Source organism: Rhododendron vialii, chromosome 4a (genome assembly GCF_030253575.1).
Source record: "Rhododendron vialii isolate Sample 1 chromosome 4a, ASM3025357v1".
NCBI lineage: Eukaryota > Viridiplantae > Streptophyta > Magnoliopsida > Ericales > Ericaceae > Rhododendron > Rhododendron vialii.
The window spans coordinates 37,190,750-37,218,014 of record NC_080560.1 but is presented as its reverse complement, the minus strand read 5'-3'; the positions used below and the strand labels follow the sequence as shown (position 1 = coordinate 37,218,014).

The window sequence follows — 27,265 nt, the reverse complement described above, 5'->3', positions numbered from 1 at the left end:
AAACTGATGGAAGGAGTAGATTTCTCACGCACAATAATAAGCACATTTTTATTGACAAAGCACACAAACAATTACAAAGCTCACTCATGTCTCTCTTTCTTAATTTCTCTTACTCAACTCCCACACTTTTGCAATGCAAATTATAACCCATATATATAGGCAAAACAATAACAAAAACAAAGATTAGATAATCTCATTTATTTTGCAAATCCCAAAATATATTACGGAAGCTCCATATTATTCAAGCTTGATAAAGGAACAGTGTTCCACGTTCTTCTTCTCCCGATCATCCACTTGTCCTTTGAAACTTATCTGGCTCGATCCTAATCAAGCTCACTTTTCAACACAACACAAACCAAATCAACAGCCAAGAGATTTGACCTTGCTCATATCAGCAAAACAAAATGGCTCCTTGATCTCATCATCATAAGCAGCGGAGAGGGTCCAAGGAAGAGGGGCCACACCGCGAGGACAATACTCGCACTTGAAACCATCCCAATGGTGACCGACTTGGTAGAGCTTTGTGCCCACCGAATGCGCAGACACGATTCCCGGAACGACGTTTCCGTACACGGTGGTACGCTGATATATCTCTTCGCCACGGACAGATCGGGTGCTCTTCTCGTCATGCTCGACGTCCTTGTACACTAGGTAGACTCCGACCTCCATTGCCTGCATGAACTCACCTCCATCCACCGAAACCGTAAGCTCATCGCCGCCTTCCAGCTGCTCAAACTTCCAGTAACTCAACCACATCATGTCATCGCCGGCTTCTGGAATTCCAAAGACACGCGGGCAGTAGCTCCACATCACGCCCTTGTTCGTGCTGCTGACTGTAGTATGCGGGTACTTTTGAATCCGAGAGTACTTTTTGTCATAGGAGATTCTATAAATAGCACACACACTCAGGGCTTGTAGTCTGGAATTGCGATGCGAAGGCGCGGTAAAACTTATCGAGGATCCTTGACACCTGAAATTGTACCAGAGCGGAACCTTGCTTCCCGGAAGGAAAGTGGTGAATATATGATCTTCGTGACATCCCTGTTCCACAGAGAGCAAAATTTAGGCATTATGCATGTATTCAGACAGAGAGAGAGAGAGAGAGAGAGAGAGAGAGAGAGAGAGAGAGAGAGCACCTGGATGGGAAGCGTCTCTGGTTTGTTGATATTGGTTGTAATCAGCTTTGCATTTGTGTTTTCCATGGATCCCAAGTTCGACAAGCCCAAATTGGTAAGAATCTCGGTGTCGACATCTCCTATGGGTTCTAACTTGAATGGGCCCTTGAAACCAACTAGATTGTCCAGACTGCTTGAGAAATAAGTGGTGGTCGGACGGTGAGAAGCCGATGGAACGGTTATGTTCTCCAACAGCGGATTACGTCCGATCCACAGTTCTCGCAACTTGTGGATCAATATGAGCGTCCGGAGACTTGTGCACGATGATAAGTGAAGGATCTCGAGCCCGGTAAGACCTCTGATGCCTTCGGGGAGGTTACAAATCGGATTTTGGCTCAGATCTAACAACTTCAATGAGATTAGGTTGGTAAGATCTTTGGGGAAAGCATCGTCGGAAAGATTACAATTTGCAAGACGCAATTTTACCAAGGACCGTGGTAAACAAACTTGTAGGCTCTTTCTTGGCTTCAACAGCCCAGGCCGGATGAGAGATTGCGTTGCTTTCGCTTCCCCGGTGGTAGAATGTACTCGATTTATGTCAATCCCGTCTGCATGGAGCACTGTTAGCGACCCCATATTCCCGATCTCTGTCGGCAATTCCTCGAGATTTGAGCATCTAGAGATTACAAGAGTTTCCAGAAATTTCAGCATACCGAGGCCTCTCGGAAGCTTCCTCAGATTTTTGCAGCCTTCCAAATCTAACAAAACAAGTCTCTCTAGACATCCAATGGATTCATCAACCTCATACAAACTTGAACAATTTTTAAGCATCAGCCTCTCGAGATTGGGGAGTGCTGAGAAGTCGGGAGTTTTGGTGAGGTTATGAGAATCACTTAGATTGAGGATTTTTAATGACTTGAGAATCTGGAAAAGAAGAAGAATTGGGTATTAGGCCTCCAAATAACTATACAAAGTGATTGGGAAGAAGAGAAAACATGAGTAACATACCTTGGTTCCATCCCATACATTTTTCAAATTGCTATAGTGCATGTCAAGAGCAACTAGGTCCTCCATAGGAAAATCACGGGGTATCGATTTAAGAGGAAATCCACGCCAATACAGCCATCTTAATCCTTTGGGAAGATTTCTATAGGGTCCGCTAATACGTACATGATTGAGCTGTAAAAGTTTCAGTTTGCGCATCCTTGCAAATGCATTAGTGTCCAAAGCCACTTGATTTGAATTTTCTGGAGCAGTGGCTGCCATGTGAGAGGGGAAGATGCTAGAACGACATCTTTTGACTGCATTGCCCAAGTTTGACAATAATGGCTCGAGGAATTCTTCGAAGCGACGCTTTCTATTGACATTCGAGATTGTCCTGGAAGAATTATCTCTGTTCACCAAATGCATATCGAGAACAAGGCCTTCGATTTTGCTCGTGCCCTGACAAAGAATGAAAAAGAGGGACGAAGGACGGGGTGAGAACATAGATTAGTAGATATATGGCATCCCTGTGCAAATTCAAATGAGAAAAGTTGATTCTTACAGTATTTTCTCTCAAAACATTGAAGGAATCCATATGACTCCAGAGGATGCTACGTTCTCCTGGCTCATCGGGTGATTCTTGGCGGACAATTTCCCTTCCCATATCTTGAAGCAATTGATGGATCACCAGTGTGTTACGTTCATCAATTGTACATAGACATCTATCAATGAGATTTTGAATTCCAACCACGGTGTAAAACTCGCATCCGTCAAGGATTGTAACAATCTGATCTTTATCCATCCCAACGAAGAAACAAGCAAGATGAAGGAATAATTTTTGGTCGTGGTCATCTTGTAAAGAGTCATAGCTTATTCTGAGTTTTTCAAGGATTTCTCTGTCAGGAATTGCTTTCAATTTTTCTAATTGACTTTTCCATACGTTTAAACTTTTCCCAGACAGAGAAGAACCCAAAACTTTAATAGCTAATGGAATCCCTCCGCAGTATTGTACCACCCTTTCTGAGACCTCTACATAGTCACTCACGGGATAGCTTTTTCCAAAGGCATGCCGACTAAAGAGCTCCAAGGATTCGTTAAAATCCAGTTCTTCCACCCGATGTACCTTGCGAACTTCGTGAGCCCATAGCAACCGCTCACGCCTAGTGGTTATGATGATTTTGCTCCCCGGAAAAAGCCAATCTCGCATTCCAAGTACTGCTTCTACTTGTTGTTGTCGATCGACATCATCAAGAACCACAAGAACTCTTTTGCAACATAAGGCGTCTTTAATCCTAACAATTCCTTCATCACTATTGTATATCTTTTCCTTTCTTCCTTGCAAAATATCTGAAAGAAGCTGCTTCTGTAGACGAATGAAACCATCCTGTTGTTTCGCAATTTCCCTTACATTTGCAAGAAAGCTACTACCTTCAAATTTTGAGAAGTTCTGGTTGTATAGAAATTTGGCAATGGTTGTCTTGCCTATTCCGCCCGTCCCGCAAATTGCAACCATGCCAACATCAGTGGACCCATCTTCTAACCAAAGCTGAATGCTTTTGGCTCGAGTATGTATTCCAATTGGGTGGGGGGCAACGTACAAGACACTGCGACGTAATTTGTCTCCAACCACTTGTATAATTTTCTCGATAAATCTTGCCTCGTGTCTGTAAATTGCAATCAAGATGAAAACCAAAACAATGAGTATGTTACATGGCTGAATAGTACCAATCAACAAATTATGCTTTTCAAAGGAAAAGCACTTAAGCTGAAAATTTGCCCCCTCCATCCCAATTTACTTGTCCATTTTGAGAAATCCAAAACTTTTAAAAGAACACAATTTTTCCACTAAAAATTCTATAAGTTTGCCCCTGATATTTTGTTTTTTTTTTTTTGAATGTTGCTTTGTTACATAAGAGAAAGGGCAATTCTACAGAATTTTGTTGTTTGACTTTTAAGAATGGACAAACATTTGGGACATCACAAATGAAAAAAAGTTGACAAACAAGTACTTGGGAAGGAATTTACCCATCAGCTTGACTTTGTAAATTCATCCCTGCTAAATCTGCCACTTCTCTGAGTGCCCCCCTCCATTCTTCCACCTTGCTCTTCCATTCTGTTTTACTTTCACCAGTTTCTGCTTCAATTCTGTCTTCATGCCTGTTAAACGCTTCTTCGAAAGTTCCCATTTGCTTCCTCACGTGGGATGGATCCACGTCGTAGAAGACAGGTAAAACCACGGTTCCAGCTGAGGTCTTCCTGCTTCTGAGGATCATCACAAGCTCGTCAAGGCACCAGCTCGAAGATGCATACGTCTTTGACAAGACAACTATCGAAATCTTAGACTCCTGAATCGCTTTTTGCAACTCGGCCATCATATTTTCTCCTCTTCTTATCTCGTCATCGTCTCTGAAGGTGCGAAATCCAGCACGCACCAAAGCCGTGTAGAGGTGATCGGTGAAAGTCTTGCGAGTGTCTTCACCTCTAAAGCTCAAGAACACATGGTAATGGCATTGAGGTATGGAAGAGGAGGCGGCTTCTTGGGACTTCACAGTCGTCATTGAAGAAAGCTCAAGAGGTGTCAACTCAAGTGCCATGCAAAGAGATCACTGCTACCTGCGAAGACTCCAGACACCATGGAAATTAATTAATGGTTAATTTGTTTACTCATTTCTTATACTTAATTTCTTTACTGATTGAATAGTTAATCTCTTTCCGTCACAAAATTAAAAGTGTATTATTGTGGTCTATTACATTTGACCATTACAATTACAATATTGAGACCTCGTTACTCTATATCTATATAGAGAAAATCTTATTTCCGTCTGTTCTGTAAACAAGTGTTTACAACACTCAATTGTGACCTTTCAAAGGTGATTTGGATGGTCAAGATGTTAATGAATTTTTTTCGGAGAAGAGTTAATTGTGATCAGTCATAATTGAAAACGAATCTCAGACATTGATTGCGTGAATAGACGGCTGTGATTGGTTGGTACTATAAACAAGCTTTTTACAACACAACCGAAAATGAGACACTCTCATCTATATATCCCTATTCTTCTCTACAAGAGAGTTAGAGATAGAGATCCATTATATCGGAAATTAATCATGAGATAGATGGAAAGAGCTTCTGTAAGAGATCGCTTTACATTGGTTTTTTTACTCAGGGCAACTCAGTTTGTGAGTTGTTCTAATCCTCCTAGCGGTCGTGAACATTGGATGAGGAAGGCTTGTGAGTTGTGAGCGCTTAATTGGGTTTTATCTTGGGACTAGTGGAGTACTCCGTTTGAACTTTCACGAGGGGAAAAACATTAACCTTAGGATAGTCATGCCCTTAGTACGCCTCTCATTCTCACAGGCGAGATCTTACTTTCCTACTCGCGATATTTTCATAACATACTACCCGTTGTTGATTATGAATATTTCTGTGATTTTTTAAACAATAGTCCTAACACCCGAAGATATCGAGCACTAATTAAGTCGACATGGGAAAAAAATTACTACCATGGACGGATATTACTTCAGAATGACAAACACCCGTAGAATATCGTCGCCCCCGACAATGTACCGACCTTAACAACGACCGAGATGTGAAATCGTTAAGGAAGAAAGAAATTGTGTGGGAAAAGAGCCGACGTGAGCAATTTACGACATTAGAAACAGGTCTAAAATCTAGGGAAATTTGCACTTACACCTCATGTACTATCAACGATTTAAAGATATACCCATTGTACTTCAAATTTAAGCACTTAGAGCATGTACACCTACACAAGGTATTTTACCTACACAATAATCCATTTTTTTCATTTTACCTACTCAAATCTCTCTTAACCCCACACCAATTCTCTTTATTATACCTCTTTATCCGTATTAAATATAAAAAAAGAGAGAGAGACAGACAGAGTGGTAGAGAGAGAATGAGGGAGTGGTAAGAAGGAGAGAGAAGAAGAATAATATTAATTTTAAAGTTTTGCTCATGAATAGTAGCTCGGTAGAAATGGAGAGCATTTTTTCAAAAGGGAAAATACCTTCCAGTTCTCCGAGCCTGCTGCAAACTGTTTTGGAGGCTTCAACTAGGTAAAATGGCTGTAAAGGTGGCTTTTGCTAGCCTGGTGTACATGCCCTTACACTCCTTATACGTAAAAAATTACAGTGGGTGTAAGTGCAAATTTCTCTTCTTTCACTTCAAAGTACAGGGGTGTAAGTGCTTAAATTTGAAGTATAAAGGGGTGTATCTTCAAATCGGTGATAGTACATGGGGTGTAAGTGCAAATTACCCTAAAAACTAAGAACACATTACCTTCATCTATTTTCGACATATTAAAAGCTAAATCGAAACTTGCTTATAAAAGGTCGATTTTCAAAAGGCCGATTTTCGTAATTACTACGTTCAAAAAAGAAAAAGAAAAAAAATTAAATCCAATTACAGGAGATTAATTATGTATTTCAATATGATCGTGAGACGTTAATTATTATTGGCCGCTAGGATCATTGAATGGTTTTCTTTTATTGGGTACAATCATGGTCAAGTTTTAATTCATTAATCGCGTGAAGTCTATTAATTTTGGGGGCACATTAGCAAAAATGCTCACACCTGAGATGACATGAGCGATTTACGGCACGAGGCCGGGAAGGGAAAAAATATATAAATTAACAATCTCAGACAAATACACATATTTACACAAATTCTCCCACTTGAGAGATAGATCTCATGTCACGCTTTGCGACATGAGGGAAGGAAAGGTAGATAACAATTAAATCTGTACTAACGGTTAATTGTCCTAGAGTTTTAGTTGAGGTGGGAGAATTTTATCCTTTTAATTAATTAGGGTTCAGAATAATTATGGATTTTTTCACCGGTTTGTTCCTAGTCATGAGATTAGGTACTTTTTTCAAAAAGTCTACTTAACTCCAGATTGAACCTATTAGGGCTGCCCGCGGATCGGTTTGATGCGGATTGGTCTGGTTTTCAATCCGATCCGCTCGCGACGGATTGTCGTTTCCTTAATCCATCAACCATCCGTAGCGTTGTTGGGTTGGTTCGGTTTGGATGCGGTTTGGGCGGTTTCAGCAGATTTGAGCATGCAATTTATTTTTTTAAATACACCAAAAAATTGAAAAATAAAGTCTCAAAATTTCAAGTTCAATCAAGTCCGCCACAAATTCAAACAAGTCTAAAGCAATATTACTTAGGATTACGTTACATTCATCCACCCTAATATATAAAGATAAATTATTAGACGTCAATAACACTCAAACTTGGAACTCGATTAAAATATGAACTTGATTCAAATTCTAATGTACCAAAAAAATAGAGGAGATTATTAACATTTTCAACATAAAACATAAAACTATCCTAGAATACATGTTTATTACTTTATTACTTGTGAAATTTTGTTCAAATTACTCAACATCATCTATAATATTTGAAAGAGAAATAGGAACATTGCGGATTGGGCGAATCCGATCCGATCCGGATCCGTAAAAATTAGTACTTTTAGATCGACATCCGTTCATAGCATGTCTTAGTTTAGTTTGGTGCGGATCAGGCGGATTGAGGGATTCGGTTCATCCGTTGAACAGCCCTAGAACCTAAAGATGTATGTATTGGACCATCATTGTTCCAAAAATCATTTTAAAAAATAAGCAGGTTATTTCACATTTTTAAACTAAAAAATAATATAAACGAAAAAAAATTAAAAAGATCTCAATTTTCCGACTTGATGCTTTGTGCTTTGGATCCTTTTAATTTTTGTAATTTATTTTCAAAGATTAATAAATCGGTCCTTCTAAAATACGCCAAATGGGCGGATGCCTTAAATTAAGAAAAAACCACGTGTTGCTTTTTCCTTGTTTTCTGAAGTCAGCTTTTGTATTCCTCTGTACTGTTGTCTGTCATCCTTCTCCGAAATGACAATCTTAACCTTCCTTTTCTTTTCTTTTTTCTTAAATAGGCAAAAATAACCTTATCTCTCTCTCTCCACAATAATGGCAGCAAAATCTCTCCCAATTCTAGGAAAACCCTTTTCTCCTCTCCCGCTTTTGATGAAAAATTGACCTCTTAGCTCTCTTTTCCCAGATTCTTTTAGATTTCAAAAATTAAAATTAAATTCTAATTTTTCCCCCCAAATCCTTTCAGAACTGTGAGATAGTCGAATTATAGAGCTAAATTGCCCACAATCAGTTCATAATTGCGACTAGCAAATCGGAAAACAATTAGAAAAAAATTATATTGCCTCGGATGGTGTGTGTGTGTGTGTGTGTGATTGGGGGAAAATGGGTTTCTTCGCTGTTGTTTTTTTACTCGGAAAGGGGTGATTAAATTAAATACTAGTAGGTAATTCCGAAAGCAACTAGGAGCAAAAAAAAGCCGATCAAGAGAAAACTAGGAGCAAAAATAGATAAACCCACCAAACTGTAGTGAACAAGAAGAGTATTTGAAAAAAGCTCAAAGACTTGTTCTTTGGAGGAGACAGAGGGTCAGTAAATATTGGGCAAATTGTTACAGTTCGGTTTCCATCCAAGGATGAGACACGCGCTCTTCTCTCTCTTCAACACTGCTTTGTCTTCAACCTCTGCCATTGACTCATAATCGAAGTTCAGAAACTGAAGAATACAAAATTTCAAAGAGGGGGAAGCCAGAGAGAGAGAGAGAGAGAGAGAGAGAGAGAGAGAGGGGGGTTTCCGGGTTTTTGTGAGTGAATTGTCTTAGAATCAGTACACGATAATATTTGCTATCACGGAGTTGCCGATTTTTTCAGCCGGCGATGGATTTGCAAGTCGGTTGCAATTTCGATCTAAAAAGGTTTTTGGTTCTGGAAACTGGTCTGCGTGAGAGAAGTGGGATGAGGGTTAACATTGTCGTTTGGCCCAAAAATTTCAATCAGTTTCAATGGGTAACGTCATGCATTGGAACTCACAAACAGCTCTCAAATGGGCGCGTGGACTCGCGCGTGCACCCACTATTGTCAGCCCTAAAGGCTGATGTTAGATTTTTCCTTTTAAAAATTGATAGAGGAGTTTCAAAATAACATTATTTTATGTATCAACACAATTCAATTTTGCAATTCCTCAATCAATTTTTACAGTATCAAAATCACAATCTTTATCCAAAAGTATATTGGATGGTTTAGATGTGCCGAACGGATATTACGCGAGACATACCCACCACCGAAAAATTTCTCCTCCTATTGGGTTTGAGACCACTAGCGAAATGAAAAGTAGAAGACCCTGCTTGAAAGCGATGGTTTCAAGATCATAAAATCAAACAAAGTGGTTTAGTGGATCATGAGCATCTCCAGGCAAGTTATATAAAACTCTAAAATGGAGGATGGGTATGACATTAAAAGAAGATTTTGTAATTTATTTTTTATTTTATTCATTTTTTTATTTTTTATTTTTTGAGAGAATTTTGAAAAGATTCATCGTCCCTTTTGAAGATTTGGCCTCCAAAATAGAAGTGTGATCTTCATATTTGAAGACCCAAAAGTAAATTTAGAGACCAAATCCCTTAAAAGGATAATGGGTGCCTCCAAAATTTCTCCAAACCAAACCAAGCCTTATATCCCAAATTCAAAATTTCTCCAAAAAATGAAAAAAAGAGAGGATAAATTACCGGAATCTCTCTTCACTATATCATATTCATTCTCCATTTTGAAGTTTAAGAGCTTGATCGGAGATGCTCTAACAAGACAACTGGGCACCATACGTTGTTCTAAGTGGTGGGCTATTGGTCACTAACTTGTGATTCCTAGTAGCAAGGTTGCTGCGTAGAATGCAAAAATGTTGGCTTGAGTAAATTCTTGTGGCAGACCCGTAATTAATGGATATAATAATATACCGATATTTCATGTTGTCTCGGTTTAAAGAGTTGGATCAAAAATTTAGATCCAAATTACAACTGCTTATGCTCAAGCAATTGCCCCAGACTAGTCCTGAGATTAGATCCATACTAAAAGAAACCTTACAAGTGGGGCTGGACTAGCGCAGAGGCTAGCTAGATCCTTTATCTGCTGAGGGAGATGAGCTTCAGCGCATAGGAATTCACCTAAGGAGATCACCCGTCTGCTTGTGACTGGAGATCCCACGAAGGAGGTTCAACGGGTAGAAAAAATTCATATTGTGTGACTTGATTCTAGCAATTTATTCAGAGAAACCACTACAGAGTTGCTCTCTTGCTCATCACTAAGACACAATGCTTAGGAAAAGTGAGTGTTTTGAGGAAGAGTGTAACCCTGAATGAATTCAAGGCGGGCTTTCTTTCGCGAGGTACATTCCGTTGCGATACCCTTGAGGATTCACCCAAGTGGGGGTCGTCGTGAGGCCGCGACTATGAGGCTTGGGCTGACCGCTACTAGTGCATGGCCATTAATGACACTAATCAGCTAACTAATGTCCAACACTGGTATTGTGTGTGTGATGGGGTTAAACTTTGGCTTAAAAGGTCTAGTTCAAGGTATAGGCCTTCTATGATCCTTCACAGGAAAACTGTTAACACTAAGGGTGGTTCAAGTCCGAAAGACTCTTACACCTATCACGTAGTATATAGTTGCCCAAATTTCTTCCTATATTTGATATTTTTGAAAAGTCTTGTCATATATGTAAAACCAAATGAAAGGCTATTTTATTTTTATTTAAAAGTGGGGGATTGTTGGAGATTTTTAATCAAAATAAAATACAGACTGAAATTATTCTCTAATTATTTGAATGTTACAAAATGATTGAATAGTTAATCTCTTTTCGTTACAAAATTAAAAGTGTGCATGTATATATTATTATGGAATTTGACCATTACAATTACAATGAGATATACTTGGTTACTATACATATTACATATATGGGACTGGTTCCGCTTTCAAAATATTTAACACAACATTTTCGTGGGATCTTCACGCTAATGATCGGAGCCGTTCAATTTTCTTTTCTACAAGAGAGTTAGAGATAGAGATACATTGGAAATTAATCATAAAATAGATGGAAAGAGCTTCTGGAATAGATTGCTTTACATTGGTTTTTCTAATTAATGTTGGCAACTTGGTTCGTGCATGAGTCGTTCAAATCCTCCAGTGGTCATGAACATTGGATGAGAAAGACTTGTGATCGAGTGCTTGGGATGTTGTATCTTGGGACTAGTGCACTCCGTTTGAACCTTCACAAGGAACATTAGTCTTATCTAGGATAGTGCTCTTAACATGCACGTACGCCTCTCATTCTCACAGGCGAGAGATCTTCTTACTTAATTTCCTAGCTACTTGCTATATATTTTCATAATATACTATCATCGATCCGTCGTTGATGATGAATATTTCTGTGATTTTCAATACAATATATAGTTGTAACAAAAACAGCTAGCAGATCAACCAAATTAACAAATAATCCAGCAAAGCACAGCTAGCAAAAAAGGATAAACGAGCAATTTAAAGTACCTCTAGCTAGGAAGCAAACCCACACCAAATCAGCAAAAATCAGATCTAGGTACGTACTAACCCTTCGAGGTGATGAGTAGTAGAATGTATGCCCCCTCCAACGGGTCTCTCTCGCTTTAATTTCTTTCTGTTATAAAATTAAGACAGATAAAAGACGTATACAATTAATAAAAGTTGGCACGAAAGTAAGACAAATATATACTCCATTGAACACTTAATAATACTCGTGAAAATAAATATATATGTTCTTCCAGAATAGTTGGAATATATTCTCATTAATTACCTTCTTTTTTTCTTTCTTTCTTTCGTTACTCTCTTTCTTTCTTCTCTCTCTGTGTTTCTTACAATGATCTTAGGTGCAAATGAGGTGAGGTTTGCCAGTCTTTATATAGGCAAGCAAAGCCACAAGGGATCGGGAGTGTTCACTGCTTCATCACCTCCTAGCTAGTTAGTACAGTACGTGTTCACAACAGTCAGCCACCAAATTACGTAGTACGGAGTATTTAATTTGACTTCTGCATGGATGCCTAAAAGAATCCTCGATCTGCTTCCACATAGCTTTCTGGACAATATGAATGCTACGTATAATTCTCCTTCTTTTCAATCGTCTCACACGGCCTGCATATATATGGCATATACTTTAATTTGTCTGCATGCCAACAAAATTAGTAAATACATTAATTCTAGTATATATTTATGCATGCTCTCATTTTCCTCTTCCTTTTGCCTTAATTTTCTTTTCTGGTTAGCTTCTACCATATCCTCCGCGATAAACATAGACTACTGCATGTCTTGGCATTGAGACTTTGCTAGCTAGCTAGGTGTCACGCTCGGATTTCTCATAAATATATCATCGAAACTTGCAGATAATTTTTCTTTGTTTACCGGGAATAAACACGAATTGGGGGACAATATGCATATGGGCTCTATCTGGGCCGTTCATGCCATGCAATCAACAGCCGAGATGCAAGATCTGAGCCGTCCATTACCGAGCAGATGTGAGCTATTGATCGCGCGATAAACGTGTAATCCTACAATAACGTCACAAGTAACAACTGCAATTTCTGCAGCTTTTGGACAAATAACCTCCACAATCACAAATTACTGAATTATCCCAAAAATGCTTTTTAAAAATAATCTCTCCGTCCCGATTTGTTTGTCAACTTTTTAATTTTGCCTTGTCCCAATTTGTTTGTCCATTTAACTTTCAAATGGATAAAATTCTCTTTTTGCCCTTACTTTTTTGAAATAAAGTCACTTTTAAAAAAAGGTGAAGGGTAAATGTTGGAAAGTAAACTACTTTTAAGTGTAATTATTATGCTCCCTAAGAGCATCCATAGTGGAATAATCAAAAGTTGCCACATTATCTTTTGATTATTCATTTGAGGGGTTGTTAAGGTTAGCAATGTAGAGGTCTACAATGGTACAATTTAAATTGAATAACCAAAACTTGCCATATCACCTTTTTAACTTATAAAAATCTAGAAATTGTGACATAGAAAATAATTTTTTTTAAATAGTTTCAAACTATAAAAATAGGTTAGTAGAAAAAGAGAGAATAGTTTTTTGAAAACTTTGATTAAAGAAAAACAGTTTTCGGGAAAAAGTTTTAAAAAATACAGTTTTTGAATAGAATTTTTTTTTCTTTTCAAAAGATCAGTTTTTGAGAAAACACGTTTTAATAAAAAAACTATTTTCAAATAAAACTGTTTAAAAAATTTGGGAAAAACAGTTTTAATAAAAAAACTGTTTTTGCAAAAAAATAAAAACTGTTTTTAAAAGTATTTTTGTTATAAACATGTTGAAAATGAAAGAAATAAAGTTTTGTGTAATGATGGTGTATTTGATTGAGAAAATGTGAAGACAATTAAATTTCATTATTGGCAAAAAGCTTGTAGTTTTGATTATCCAAAGGCCAAAATTTGATGAGTTGCTAAGATGTTTTTAAGTTTGATTATTTCAATGTGAGCTCTTTTTGAGCAAATGTTGCTAACCTTTTAAATCTTTTTGTTTTGATTATACCACTGGAGATGGACAGAGGGTGTGTGTTGTGCAGCTTCGTGCTGCACAGCGTGCTGCACGGCCTCCGGCGAGGATTTTCCGGCATCGGTCCGACGATCGGAGACGTTCACCGCGTAGAGCTTGTCGAGTTCTACATGTGCACCAAAAATCAGCTCGATCAAATATCGTTAAAGGCCTCATCCGAACATATATAACTTGAAAAAAAATGAATCCTAATGGATACGAACACTGGATAAAAACCACTAAATCCATTTTTTTGAAGTTATATATGTTCGGATGAGAACCTTAACGATATTTGATCAAGCTGATTTTTGGTGCACATGTAGAACTCGACGAGCTCTACGCGATGAACGTGTCCGATCGTCGGACCGATGCCGGAAAAGCTTCACCGGAGGCCGTGCAGCACGCTGTGCAGCACGAAGCTGCACAGCACACACCCCCTATCCACTGTAGATGCTCTAAATAAGTTAGATTCTCAATATTAGACAACTAAATTGGGACAGAGGGAGCATATACAAAGACAATGGCATACGTAAATAATTACATAGTGCACATATGTCTCTAAATAACTCAAGTTGCCACGGGCCCCACAGTTACTTATCTATCTATCTATTCTAATTTTAATATATAAAGAGAGAATCCCTTTTGATGTAATCTTTGTGAAGCCGTGTCACAAAAGTGGTTTTCACTTTCGTCCCTCTCAAAAAATGTTATTACACCTATTTCAAATAGTAGAAGAATTACAACCACATTCCACGCCACGTTCCCCATTCCCCCCCCCTCTCTCTCTCTCTCTCTCTCTCCCTTCATAACTAACCAACTCTTAACCGGTTCCAGATTTTTTTATCCAATTGCATGCATCAGAATCAGAATATCCATTGTTCCCCTCATATCTCTCTTGCTTGAAAAAAAAACACTCAACACAAACTCCAGGCATTTTCCTTTGTGTTTGAAAATGGAGTTCCCAAATAAACACAGATATGGGTGGCCTAGTTAAGAATATAGAGATTGTGACGTAATTAAGGTATTTCAAATTGATCGATGTTTTCTTTTATATTTTTCATATTTATGTAATCAGAAAATATGCTTTCATAGTCTCGATCTACTTGCACACGCACAACACACTTCACCTCCGGTCTTACTAATATCAAATACTCCTAGATGAAAGTCGAATAAAATTCTCTCTTTCCATCATTGTTTGCGAATTTTGTTGGTCAAACAGAACGTGCGGTGGAAAATTTCCCTTTTTTCCTTTTTTCACATCTTAAACTTTGATTCTTTCGAACAATTGTGCTATATATTTGAATACTTGAGCACTATCTAGTATTGTTTGAGTCCAGGTCAATGAGTCAAGGGTATAGTAACACCAAATGCCAATAGATTCAAAGTTTCAAACCGGCCAGTCAATTTGTCGATTTTTTCTTTTACAACAACCTTAATTTGTCTGTTTTTTACAACCACCTTAAATTAATTGTAACAACCACCTTAATTTGTCGAAGGGTTGATTCATGACCAATGGCCCACACATCCCTAACGTGGACAGGGCAAAATTCAAAAAGCAAAGGGAAAATTACGGCCCAGGACGTGTTTTGATAATTAATACCCGCCAAGGACATGCTGAGAACATTTGTTAATACTGAAAATGTCCTTGGTTGATATTAATTATCAAACACGTCCTTAGCCGTCATTTTCCCAAAAGCAAAAGGCCCGAAAGGAGAAGTTTTCAGTGCCGGGTGGGCACCGGCCACGTGATGCCGAGCACCATTTCGACTGTCCAAACGTGTTTTGGACGGTCCAGATCTGTTTGGGTAATTTTTAAGTGTAAAATTATCAAAATACCTCCTCAAGCCCAAACAAATCTGGACCGTCCAAAACACGTTTGGACGCCTAAAATGTGTGCTCGGCACCACGTAGCTGGTGCCCGCTCGGCACTGAAAAATTTCTCGCCCGAAAGGGTTGCCCGAAAAGACGGACTGATTGCTTCCCGTCCACATAGCCCATAGGAAAGAAACAAACAGAAAAAGATCACCGGGCTTGTTCGTTTGGGGTACTCAAAATTTATGTGCACAATTTTCAATAATTTTTATCTATTTGTCTCCACTTGTTACACTTTAAAACCTCCTTCAAAACCCAAACCAAGCAAGATCCAAAAGAGCTAGCCATTCTGTTTGCTAGAGCCTGGATTAATAGGTGCCCCGACTAGGTTATATTTCTAGAGCCTAGAGGTGGTTCCATATTACAATTGGAAACCAACTACAATACCAACCAACAACCAGAGACGGATTCAGGAATATAGCTTAGTGGGGGCACCTATTCATTATAATAGCGAATGTTCATTTTTTAGTTAACCACAGTAAGATCGTACAAAATTAAGGCATGCATTACTAACTACAAAAATTTATAACGCTGTACTATAAGTTAAATTAAGTAAAGATGAGCACAAAATCTCAGAAAACAATTTAAAGTATGTTTTAAATGAACATTGACAAGTTTCAGAATGATCAAATGTTTTAAATGACCATTGACAAGTTTCAGAATGATCGAGCTAATATTGTTAATGACTTCATTTTAAAATGTTTCTCCCAGACAGTTAAACATAAAGAGAATCAAGAAAGAATTAGCTCCAAATAGACAAACAGCTCGTAAAGCAACAAGTATAAATGCACCATATGATGAAATTCAGGCATAAAACTAATTATATATGTACATTTTGGAGATATATGCAAGTGTGTAAATTTATATAATAGCACACTTTCATAATTATGTTAATTTATACAAAAATATAACAAATTTATTTTAATTTCGAATGGAAGCACGCGTTCTAGTGGGGCCACGTGCCCCGTGTAAATCCGTCCTTGCCAACAACAAAGTAGGAAACAGAGGAGGAGCAAGCAACATTAAAGAACCTTACCACTTTGAAATCAAATCCATTAAAAAAAATAAAAAGGACCTACCCATTTCGCAAGAGAGTGTGAAAAACAATAATGCTCCATTCACAAATTTAACGGCCAAGATAACCCTCCAAATACACACATTTAATTGTGATTTCCCTTAGTATTTGTCATGGGGCGGGCTTTGCACTAATTTTATTCTCTTTTTTGTTTTTTTGTTTTTGTTTTTTGTATTCTAAGCCCTTAGACTTGGAGGTTTTAAAATAAAATTTACTTATTTTACACCTATTAAACTTTATTTTTTTGTTTTTTTTTCCTATTTTGTTAACCTGAATTTGCTAACAAATGAAGCAAAAATATGTTTTATTCCCTTTTTAAATTCTTGTAATGAATAATGATACTTTTATAAATATCCATTTATAAAGAGATTCACTTTGTTTGTTAATAATGTAAAATTTTCAAAAAAAAAAATCAAATGTTTCAAACCACTTTCACACGTATCCATAATATTTTTCAGAATGTTGTCACTTTTCTTGCCTTCCTATCGAGGATAACTACCCCTCGTTAGACGGATTTACTTTTCTTTTTCCTAATCTTCCTATTACATCTATTGATCCTCTTTTCCATCTTTGATATAGAAGCCTCATATGTGTGGATCTCGCTTGCCTCACCTCGACTCTTTATTACATAAGGTTTCGCAGCGTGTCATGAGCAATAGGGCTTGTAAATGAGTGTCTCTCTTCCGGGGTCGACACGATCCTAAGCTAGTCCTCCTTCAAAACCCCTTTGGAGCTAGGGACCCTCAATCGATTCCTTTCCCAGTATCCACTCCAACATGGTCAAATTCAACCGTTTTTTTCAAAAGAATGAAGACTCGTTGAAAGTCTTTCGCTTTCTCCACATTTTCTGTTCTTGTTATATGTGAAAGCTATCCTCCGTTTTCCAAACGTCCCAAACGTCTCACGTGGGTTGGTATGAAACGGGAGATGAAACGGGAGAGCCAGCCCTGAGCTAAAGTAAGTGTTGCGGCCGCTTTAGTCCTCCAAAAAATACTGAATTTGTAAGGGTCCCTCCTACTTTTTAATCCCTTATTATAGTCTAATAACTCAAGTGACCTTATTTTTCATTTTCGCCTTTAAGCCTCCGAAAAGTCAAGACCGAAAAAAACAGTTCATATATAGTTAGTCATTCCCTTGTCTTGCTTTTCTTTTCCATCTACAGCTCCATTCCAAAATTCTTCATCCCAAGCCTTAATGCTGTGTTTGGATTGAGGAGCTAGTAGAGAAAAATGTGAAGCAAAAGGAAAGAGAGAAGGACTATTGATTAACAAAAAAAAAAGGACTATTGATTAACCATTCCGCTAAGAACTTTTTGTCCTTCTTCAAAAAAAAAATCGTGACTGTTCGTTTTACGCCAAACTTTTATGGATTATTGATTTGACGAGACGAATCGGAAAACTAAAAAAAATTACTTTTACCCAAATATTTTGGGAAATAACAACTTCTTAGAATTTTTTTTTTAAAAAGTCTTTTTTTTTTTTCATTTTTTTTGCATCGTATAAAAGATCTCATCGAGATCTTCCAAACAAGATCCATAATGCATATTTTTATATTTCAATAAGCCTATAATTTTTGAGCTTGAAATTGCTTTCTTAAAAAATAAGGACTTTTTTTTGGTTCCGGAACGGAGCCTGATTGCTTCCCATTCACATCGCCCAAGGTTCTGAATACCATTTCGGACAGAGTACCAGTTATTTTACTGGTATAGTACATATCGGTACCGGTCAGGTACCGAGTAACGTTTCAAATTTACCGCAATTATAATATATATAATAATTATGTATAATTCTAATTCAAAAAATTCTCCATATCATGCAATTCATCATAAAATAAATATATTAAGACAACAAAATCCACATAATTGACTTAAATTCATTATTTTCCTTACAAATCCAAGAAAAAAAGAAAAGAAAAGAAAAACACTCTATAAATAGATTACCCGTCGGGCAAAACCCACTTTCCCATGTCAGCAAGGCCGGCCGGCCGGCCGAGGGGTAAGCCCCGCAAGCCCGCCGGCTCGGGCAACCCCCCGGCAAGGGGCAACAAAAAAAAAAATTGTATATATATTAAAAAAAATTGAAATCCAACAGAAAAAAATGTAGGGGCATAATTCGATTTTTTGTTTTTTACAAATTCAAAAAAAAATTGTAAAGACGTATAGTTTCCAATAAAATTATGATACTTGAAAAAATTAGGAGGGCAAACAAAGAGTTTTCTATGCCTGGGGTAAATAAGAGAGAAAAAGAAAATTAAGAAGACAAAAATTAAGAAGGCAAATTAAAAGGGCATTATATACCAGATATAAGAAGAAGAAAAAAGAGAAGGGACGTGAAATGGGAATCAGAAGGGATGAGACTTCATTTGCCCCAAATCTTTCATACCTCGTTCAAACCTAATTTTCAAGAAGAAAAAAATACCCAAGTCGCTGACGCCAATCAAAGAGCCAAGAGCAAGAGGCAAGAACAGATTCAACTTCAATTTGCCGACGCCGAGTTGCCTGCTGATCAAAGTCTTCTCAGTTCTCATCTCGCCTTGGACCCTCTCCCCTCGGTAGTAACGACTAAAGAGTCTAAGACTCCAACAATAAGTGAACTTCACTTCTTTCTTCTTGATTTGAATAATAATTGAATCGTTTATTTATTCTTTGATTTTTTGTTCGGTTGAATTGGTTAGTGGAGGAGGAGTGGAGACTAAATTAATATAAAAATAGTAGTGGGGCATCAATGCATAATAAATTCATAGGGATTGTGACTGTTTTTTTTTTTCCACACCTATTTATGCATAATAAATTCAGAACATAAGTATAAAATGTGACTGTCTTTTTTTAGTCTCATAGTTGGACTGATTTAGTGATTTGGTAATTAGTAGGATTAAAGATTACTTGTATTGGGTTTTTGATTGACGAGGTGTACTAATATAGGCACCATGACGAACAACGAGAATGACAAGAATAGAGTGAGAGTGCGCAAACAAAAATCCGGGTCTCAAAATAGAAAAGTGAGGCAACGAAAAGATGAAATGGAAAAATCACTAGTGGGTTCAATATATAGTCTATTTAATGCGAAAGAACAAAAATCTCTTCTTTCAAGTCAAGTTGAAGAAGCAAGTGATAAAGAATTTGGGGAGGATGACGTGAATAATGATCTTAGAGATAAAGGTGTTAATGAAGAAGCTAGTGGCGCAAATACGGGTGACGTTCATGAGGAACCTATGAGTGAAGATGTTGATGTAGCAAATGAAGAATTTAGAGAGGGGCATAATGAAGGCCCTACTCCTATGAATGAAAATGTTGGGAATGAAGAAAATGAGAGTATGCTTGACCTTGAGAAAGATGTTGATGTGAACTACGATCCGGGATTGTGGGGAAGCATTAATGATTCTAAGAGGATAATGTTAGTTCTACGAGGTCCAATTAAGATCGTAAGAGAGAATGATGCATTTCCAAAAGAAGGTACTCATGGGAGACACTTTTCTTCCCATCTTTACATTTGTGATCTTCCAAATGGTGAGAAGCAAGAAAGGAAGTGGCTTGTGTATTCAAATGAGTTGAACAAGGTCTTTTGTTTTTGTTGCAAGTTATTCAAGCATAAAACAATGACAACTAGTTTGGCCGGAGAGGGAACTAGTGATTGGCATAACCTTCCTACAAAGCTTAGAGTCCATGAAAGGAATGTAGAACATATCACCAATGTCGTGAGGTGGGTGGACTTGCAAAAAGGACTTCAACAAAAAGCAACAATTGACAAGAAAATGGAAGATCTAATCGACAAAGAGAGAGTTCGTTGGAAGATGATACTAGTTCGAATAATTGGGGTTGTGAAGACTCTTTCTCGAAATAGTTTGCCATTCCGTGGAACTAATGAGAAGATTTATGAGAAGAATAATGGACTTTTTGGTCAACTTATTGAATTTGTTGCGGAGTTTGATCCTATCATGCAAGAGCACCTTCGACGTGTGGTAGATAAAGAGATTCAAAATCATTATCTTAGCCACAAAATTCAAAATGAATTGATAAGCTTGTTGGCGAAAGAGATTAAAGATAAAATCTTGAAGAAGATTTTAAAAGCAAAGTACTTTTCAGTTATCCTTGATTGTACTCCTGATCTTAGTCATGATGAGCAAATGTCAATTGCTATAAGATGTGTGGATGTTGAGGATGAAAGTAAAGTCAAGGTGGAGGAATTCTTTCTTGGATTTATTAAGGTTCATGACACGTCGGGGCTTGGGCTTTTCAAGCGACTTGAAGGAGCTTTGGTTGATCTTAAACTCAACATTGATGATATAAGAGGACAAGGTTATGACAATAGCTCAAATATGAAAGGTAAAAATCAAGGTGTACAAAAAAGGCTACTTGATGTAAATCCCAAAGCATTCTATATTCAATGTGGTTGTCATAGTTTAAACCTTGCACTATGTGATGTGGCAAAATCTAGTGCGAAAGCAAGAGACTTTTTTGGATATGTGCAAAAAGTTTATACTTTGTATTCGGGTTCAACACAATGGTGGGATATTCTTAGAGCATATGTGAAGGGTTTGACACCAAAGGCATTGTCAGTTACTCGTTGGGAAAGTCATGTTGAGAGTGTTAGAGCAATAAGAAATCAAGCACCGGAATTAAGAGATGCATTGATCGAAATTGCAAATGTTTCTAAAGAAGATATTGTGTTTTCAGAAGCTAAAGGCTTGTGCAAGAATGCTTTGGAGGTTCTTGAGTTCTTGATTAGCTTATGTATTTGGTACAAAATCTTAGACAAAATTAATCAAGTTAGCAAAATTCTTCAACGAGAAGAGATGGATATTGAAGATGCAATTACAAGGATAAAAGAGTTGATTTTATTCTTTGAAGAGCTTAGAGAAGATGGTTTTGAAGACTTGATGAAGGAAGCCAAAGAACTTGCTCATGATGTTGGTTTTGAACCGGTATTTGCAAAAAAAAGAGTTGTTAAAAGAAAAAAGCAATTTGATGAGGATGTGGTAGAGGATGCCCACGGAAGTCAATTACTGGAAGAGTGTTTTAGAACTTCTTATTTCCTCCTCATCATAGATCAAGCTTTTGCATCACTTAAGGACCAGTTTAAGCAATTTGAACTTTATGACTTAATCTTTGGATTTTTGTATAATGCGAAATTCAAGAGTGTTAGTGAAGAGCAATTGATAGAGCATTACACTAAATTAGAAAGTTTCTTGGAATACAAACAACGTGGTGATATTTATGGGAATGAGTTATTCCAAGAACTTAGACATTTGAAAACAATATTGCCGAGAGAAGTAACTAAATCGATCGACATCCTTGATTTTATAAAGTCTTATTGGAAAGATGGCGGTTTCCAAATGGTTTGGGTTGCTTATCGAATTTTGTTGACTATTCCAGTCACAGTTGCTTCGGCGGAGAGGAGCTTTTCGAAGTTGAAGTTGATAAAAACATATCTTCGGACTACCATGTCACAAGAGAGATTAAGTGGATTTGCTATGATCTCAATTGAAAATGAGTACTTAGATAAGTTAGAGTACGATGATTTAATTGAAGAATTTGCTTTAAAAAATGCAAGGAAAAATTGTTTTCTTTGAATTAGATTGTGCTAATCATAAAACACTATAACCAAGTTTTATTTTAATTTTGAATTTTTGATGTAATTGAAGCTAAAGGCACAATATAATCTTGTTTTTGTTATTGTAAGTTTTTTTTCTTGTATGGTTTTTTTTTTTTTTTTACTTAAAATACTACGCGGGCAACCAAGCTTGAGGTCGGGATTGGGCAACCCAAATGTCGGGGCCGGCACTGCCCACAACCCAGCACCGATCTCCTATCTGTCTTCTGATGACGAGGCTGCAGCGGAGAGAGAGAGAGAGAGAGAGAGAGAGAGAGAGAGAGAGAGAGAGAGAGAGAGAGAGAGAGAGAGAGCCAAGCGAGGCTGAAAAACCTCGTCCGGTGGGGCTAGGTACTGTAGCTCCCAAGCATATAGGCGAGGCTGGAGCGAGTCTTCTGGGTTTGAGAATTCACGGTTTTCTCGCCAATCTCGTCAAATTCTGAGCTAGAGCGAGGCTCCTAGAGATGCTCTAACTATGGACCATTTTTGTCAGTTCTGACTTTTCGGAGGCTTAAAGAGAAAATAAAAAATAAGGGCCTTGTTCGTTTAGTAACTTTGCGTATTTTAGTTTTGGTAGTAGGTGGAGAGAGAAATAGGATAATGATTGGAGAGAGATAGAGAGAGAAATGAAATTAATAATTAGAGAAATAGGGTAATGATTGAAGAAAGATATAGGGTAATAATTGAAAAATAAAGTTAAAACAAAGTAACTATGTTAAACAAACAAGGCCATTGTCTCTTGTATTATTAGACTATAATATAAGAGATTAAAAAGAATGAGGGATCTTTACAATTCAGTATTTTTTGAAGGACTCAAGCGGCTGCGACACTTGTTTTAGCTCAAGGCCGGCTCTCCCGTTTCATACCAACCCACGTGAGACTTTTGGGACGTTTGGAAAATGGAGGATAGCTTTCACATATAACAGGAACGGAAAATGTGGAGAAAGCGAAAGAATTTCAATGAGTCTTCATTCTTTTGAAAAAACCGGTTGAATTTGACCATGTTGGAGTGGATAATGGGAAAGAATCGATCGAGGGTCCCTAGCTCCATAGGGGTTTTGAAGGACGATGAGCTTAGGATCCTGTCGACCCCGGAAGAGAGACACTCATTTACAAGCCCTATTGTTCATGACGTGCCGAAGCCTACTGTTAAGGTTTCGACGCCTTATGTAATAGGAAGATTAGGAAAAAGAAAAGTAAATCCGTCTAACGAGGGGTAGTTATCCTTGATAGGTAGGCAAGAAAAGTGACGACATTCTTGAAAAAAATTATGGATACGTGTGAAAGTGGTTTGAAACACCGAAATAAATTTTAAATATGATTTTTTTTGTTGTTGAAAATTTTACATTATTAACAAACAAAGCAAATCTCTTTATAAATGGATCTATAAAAGTATCATTATTCATTACAAGAATTTAAAAAGGGAATAAAATATATTTTTGCTTCATATGTTAGCAAATTCAGGTTACCAAAATAGGGGGAAAAAAAACAAAAAAATAATAGCAAAATAAGTAAATTTTATTTTAAAACCTCCAAGTCTAAGGGCTTAGAATACAAAAATCAAAAACAAAAAAACAAAAAAAGAATAAAATTAGTGCAAAGCCCGCCCCATGACAAATACTAAGGGAAATCACAATTAAATGTGTGTATTTGGAGGGTTATCTTGGCCGTTAAATTTGTGAATGGAGCATTATTGTTTTTCACACTCTCTTGCGAAATGGGTAGGTCCTTTTTATTTTTTTAATGGATTTGATTTCAAAGTGAAAAGGAACTTTAAGGGCGCTGCTGTTTGCAGCCATTTATTTTCTCTCATAGCCCACTACATTTCGGTAAATGATTGTTGAAAATCATAAATAACATTTAGGTAAATAGCTATTGAAAAAAAGATTATATTTCGGTTACTACATGTCGAAAATATGTTTAACTTTCGGTAAACAACTGCCGAACATACATTTTCGGTAAATAGTTGTTGAAAAAAATATTATATTTCGGTAATTAGATGCTGAAAATATATCTCAATTTCGGTAACTAACTGTCGAGTATCATTGAAAATTTTTAACGGGCTATGGGAGAAAATAAAGGGCTGCGAATAGCAGCGCCCATCTTTAATGTTGCTTGCTCCTCCTCTGTTTCCTACTTTGTTGTTGGCAGGACGGATTTACATGGGGCACGTGGCCCCACTAGAACTCGTGCTTCCATTCGAAAGTAAAATAAATTTGTTATATTTTGTATAAATTAACATAATTATGAAAGTGTGCTATTATATAAATATACACACTTGCATATATCTCAAAATGTACTTGTATAATTAGTTTTATGTCTGAATTTCATCATATGGTGTATTTATACTTCTTGCTTTACGAGCTTTTTGTCTATTTGGAGCAAATTTTTTATTGATTCTCTTTATTTTTAACTGTCTGAGAGAAAGATTTTAAAATAAAATCATTAACAATATTAGCTTGATCATTCTGAAACTTATCGATGTTCGTTTAAAACATACTTTAAATTGTTTTCTAAGATTTTGTGCTCATCTTTACTTAATTTAACTTAAAGTATGCCTTATAAATTTTTATAGTTAGTAATTCGTATGTTAATTTTTTATGATCTTACTATGGTTAACTAAAAAAATAAACTTTTGCTATTATGATTAATATGTGCCCCCACTAAGCTACATTCTCGAATCCGTTCCTGGTTGTTGCTTGCTGGTATTGTAGTTGGTTTCCAATTGTAATATGGAACCACCTCTAGGCTCTAGGAATATAACCTATAGTGGGGACACCTATTAATTCAAGCTTGCTTGACCGATTTTCTAGTCCTAAAAATTAATGGGTTGCCCCAAGCGTAGGGCGGAGATCGACGTAGCACAATACCCGGTAAGACCGGAGTCAAATCCACAAAGACGGTGATGTGTGCTGACTAAAAACTCGGGTTATTACTAATTTAACGGACTCTTAGGTAGCCACCCCTTGTCGTTTTGATTGAGATTAACTAAAACTTAGAAATTGATTGAACTTTTCAGATAATTAAAAGAAGGTATGGTCGTAGGGTTCATAGCACTCGCAACTGGCCCAGACTCATTTGCTCCAATCTGTGTTCTTTAAAACGTTTGATTTTAGACTGAAAAGATACCCCGCAAGATGCAAACCCTTATGGTCGCCGTTTACCCATGCGCAGCGGAAAATGAGTTTTGGACCCTCATTCCCCCGTTAACATGGGCTCCGACAATGCCCAGGTTCGTCCACGGGAAGTATTTTACACATCTAAAATTATTTTTCTTGCATTTTTTATTTCGAAATAGGAGCAGAACGCATCCAATCCGGCCACAGTGTACTAATCACCCCACGACCTTACCCCGACGACTACTCACTAATCATTGCATAAAAAATAGAAGAAACCCTATAATTAATCATGCTTTTATAACGCGAGATGAAAAATAAACAAAAGATCTAAGTTAAACAAAAAAACCAACGAATAACTTTTTTAAAAAACAGAAATTAAAATAAATTACCGGAATGCAAGTAATCGAACGAAACTTCAAATAAAATTTGAAAGGAAAAGGAACTCTCCAATAACGACGCAATTAGAAAAACTGCTGCTACGTTTCTCCCCGATGATCAGATCTCCGTGTAGATGCCGCAGCCTTTTTATCTTTTTCTTCTTTTCACTGTCGTCGTTTCTGCGTTTCCCCTTTTTTCTTTTCTTTCGTCCCCCAAAAGCTGCTCTATCAGCTTCACTTTTGTAAAAATATAACAACCCTATTCTGCCCGAGAGCCGTGGGCCACGGTAACTGCTGAGAATTGGTTTTTCTCCTTCTTTCACTTGGCCCCACCACTTTAATCAACCATGGAGCAATAAGCATTAGGCCTACCTTTGGTCACAATAACAAATACTTATCAGGCCCATTAAAAGACAAGGGTCTCCGATTATAGATTAATTAAATCCAGTGCCGAACTCTCGACTTGCAATTCGGGCACTCCACTTGATTGAATCCAAACAAAGCAACTTCAAACACAATTTAATATTTCGACTTTGCGCTCTTTTTGTACCAAATCCTTCAAATATCTACAATACACAAGTTAAGCATAAATCTCCAAGTAATAATATAAATAGGACTTAACAAAGATAAATTAGGGGGCGCTAATGTGAACATTTACGCGCTTATCAAAGCTCCACCAAACAGAATGGCTAGCTCTTTTGAATCTTATTTGGTTTGCGTTTTGAAGGAAGTTTTAAAGTGTAAATAGTGAAGAGAGAAATAGATAGATAAAATTTATTGAAAATTGTGCACATGAATTTTGAGCATTCTAAACGAACAAGCCCGGTGATCTTCTTTTTCAGTTTGTTTCTGTCCTATGGCTATGTCAAGGTTGCGAATCCCGTTCCGTACCGGTTGGTACATACTGGATTTGTGAGAAACCAGTAAGTTGACCATCTGATACCGTTTCGGCGCCAATACGAGCGCTTGCCGGTCAGTACCAGAAAATTCGGTGAATCTCAGCCGAGATATCGTTACCGGGAATTTCGTCCAGTATTTTGCTAAACTGGGTTTCCGGGTCAGTCGCAACGAGAGAGAGAGAGAGAGAGACCCAGATCATAGTATGGACTTGTATCTTACATTTCGACAAAAATTAAACCCACCAAACATGACCCAGCTCTTACTGATATGTGGGCTTATAACTCGGTCAGTCGCCGCCACGATATTCTTGAGTTTAACAGCGTTGCCATCGTCCACAGGAGCATGATGTACTAATTTGGTCACAGAGTAAGAGAGAGAGAGAGAGAGAGCTCGATTGGGGTGTGTGTGTGTGTGTGTGTGTGTGTGAGAGAGAGAGAGAGAGAGAGAGAGAGAGCTAGAAAGTGGAAGGGGTGAATGGGTTTTTTCTGACATGCAGTGCCGACCCCGACATTTGAGTTGCCCAAGCCCGACCTCAAGCTTGGTTGCCCACGTAGTATTTTAAGTAAAAAAAAACCATAGAAGAAAAAAAACTTACAATAACAAAAAAAAGATTATATTGTGCCTTTAGCTTCAATTACATCAAAAATTCAAAATCAAAATAAAACTCGGTTATAGTGCTTATGATTAGCACAATCTAATTCAAAGAAAACAACTCCTCCTTGCATTTTTTAAAGCAAATTTTTCAATTAAATCATCGAACTCTAACTTATCCAAGTACTCATTTTCAA

The 27,265-nt window shown here is 37.3% G+C and overlaps 2 protein-coding genes across 2 annotated transcripts; one reads left to right on the top strand and one right to left on the bottom strand.

The window, feature by feature from the left end:
- Positions 1-126: 126 nt before the first annotated feature.
- Positions 127-4,693, bottom strand: LOC131323980 (disease resistance protein RPV1-like). The gene is made up of 5 exons (XM_058355813.1): positions 4,125-4,693; positions 2,662-3,763; positions 2,124-2,558; positions 1,137-2,039; positions 127-1,041 (listed from the first exon to the last, which is right to left on the bottom strand). Exons 1-5 carry the CDS (start codon positions 4,691-4,693, stop codon positions 361-363), a joined length of 3,690 nt encoding a protein of 1,229 aa, XP_058211796.1. The 3' UTR covers positions 127-360.
- A 14,725-nt stretch (positions 4,694-19,418) lies between these two features.
- Positions 19,419-26,504, top strand: LOC131323979 (uncharacterized). The gene is made up of 2 exons (XM_058355812.1): positions 19,419-21,994; positions 26,420-26,504. Exons 1-2 carry the CDS (start codon positions 19,419-19,421, stop codon positions 26,502-26,504), a joined length of 2,661 nt encoding a protein of 886 aa, XP_058211795.1.
- Positions 26,505-27,265: the final 761 nt, after the last annotated feature.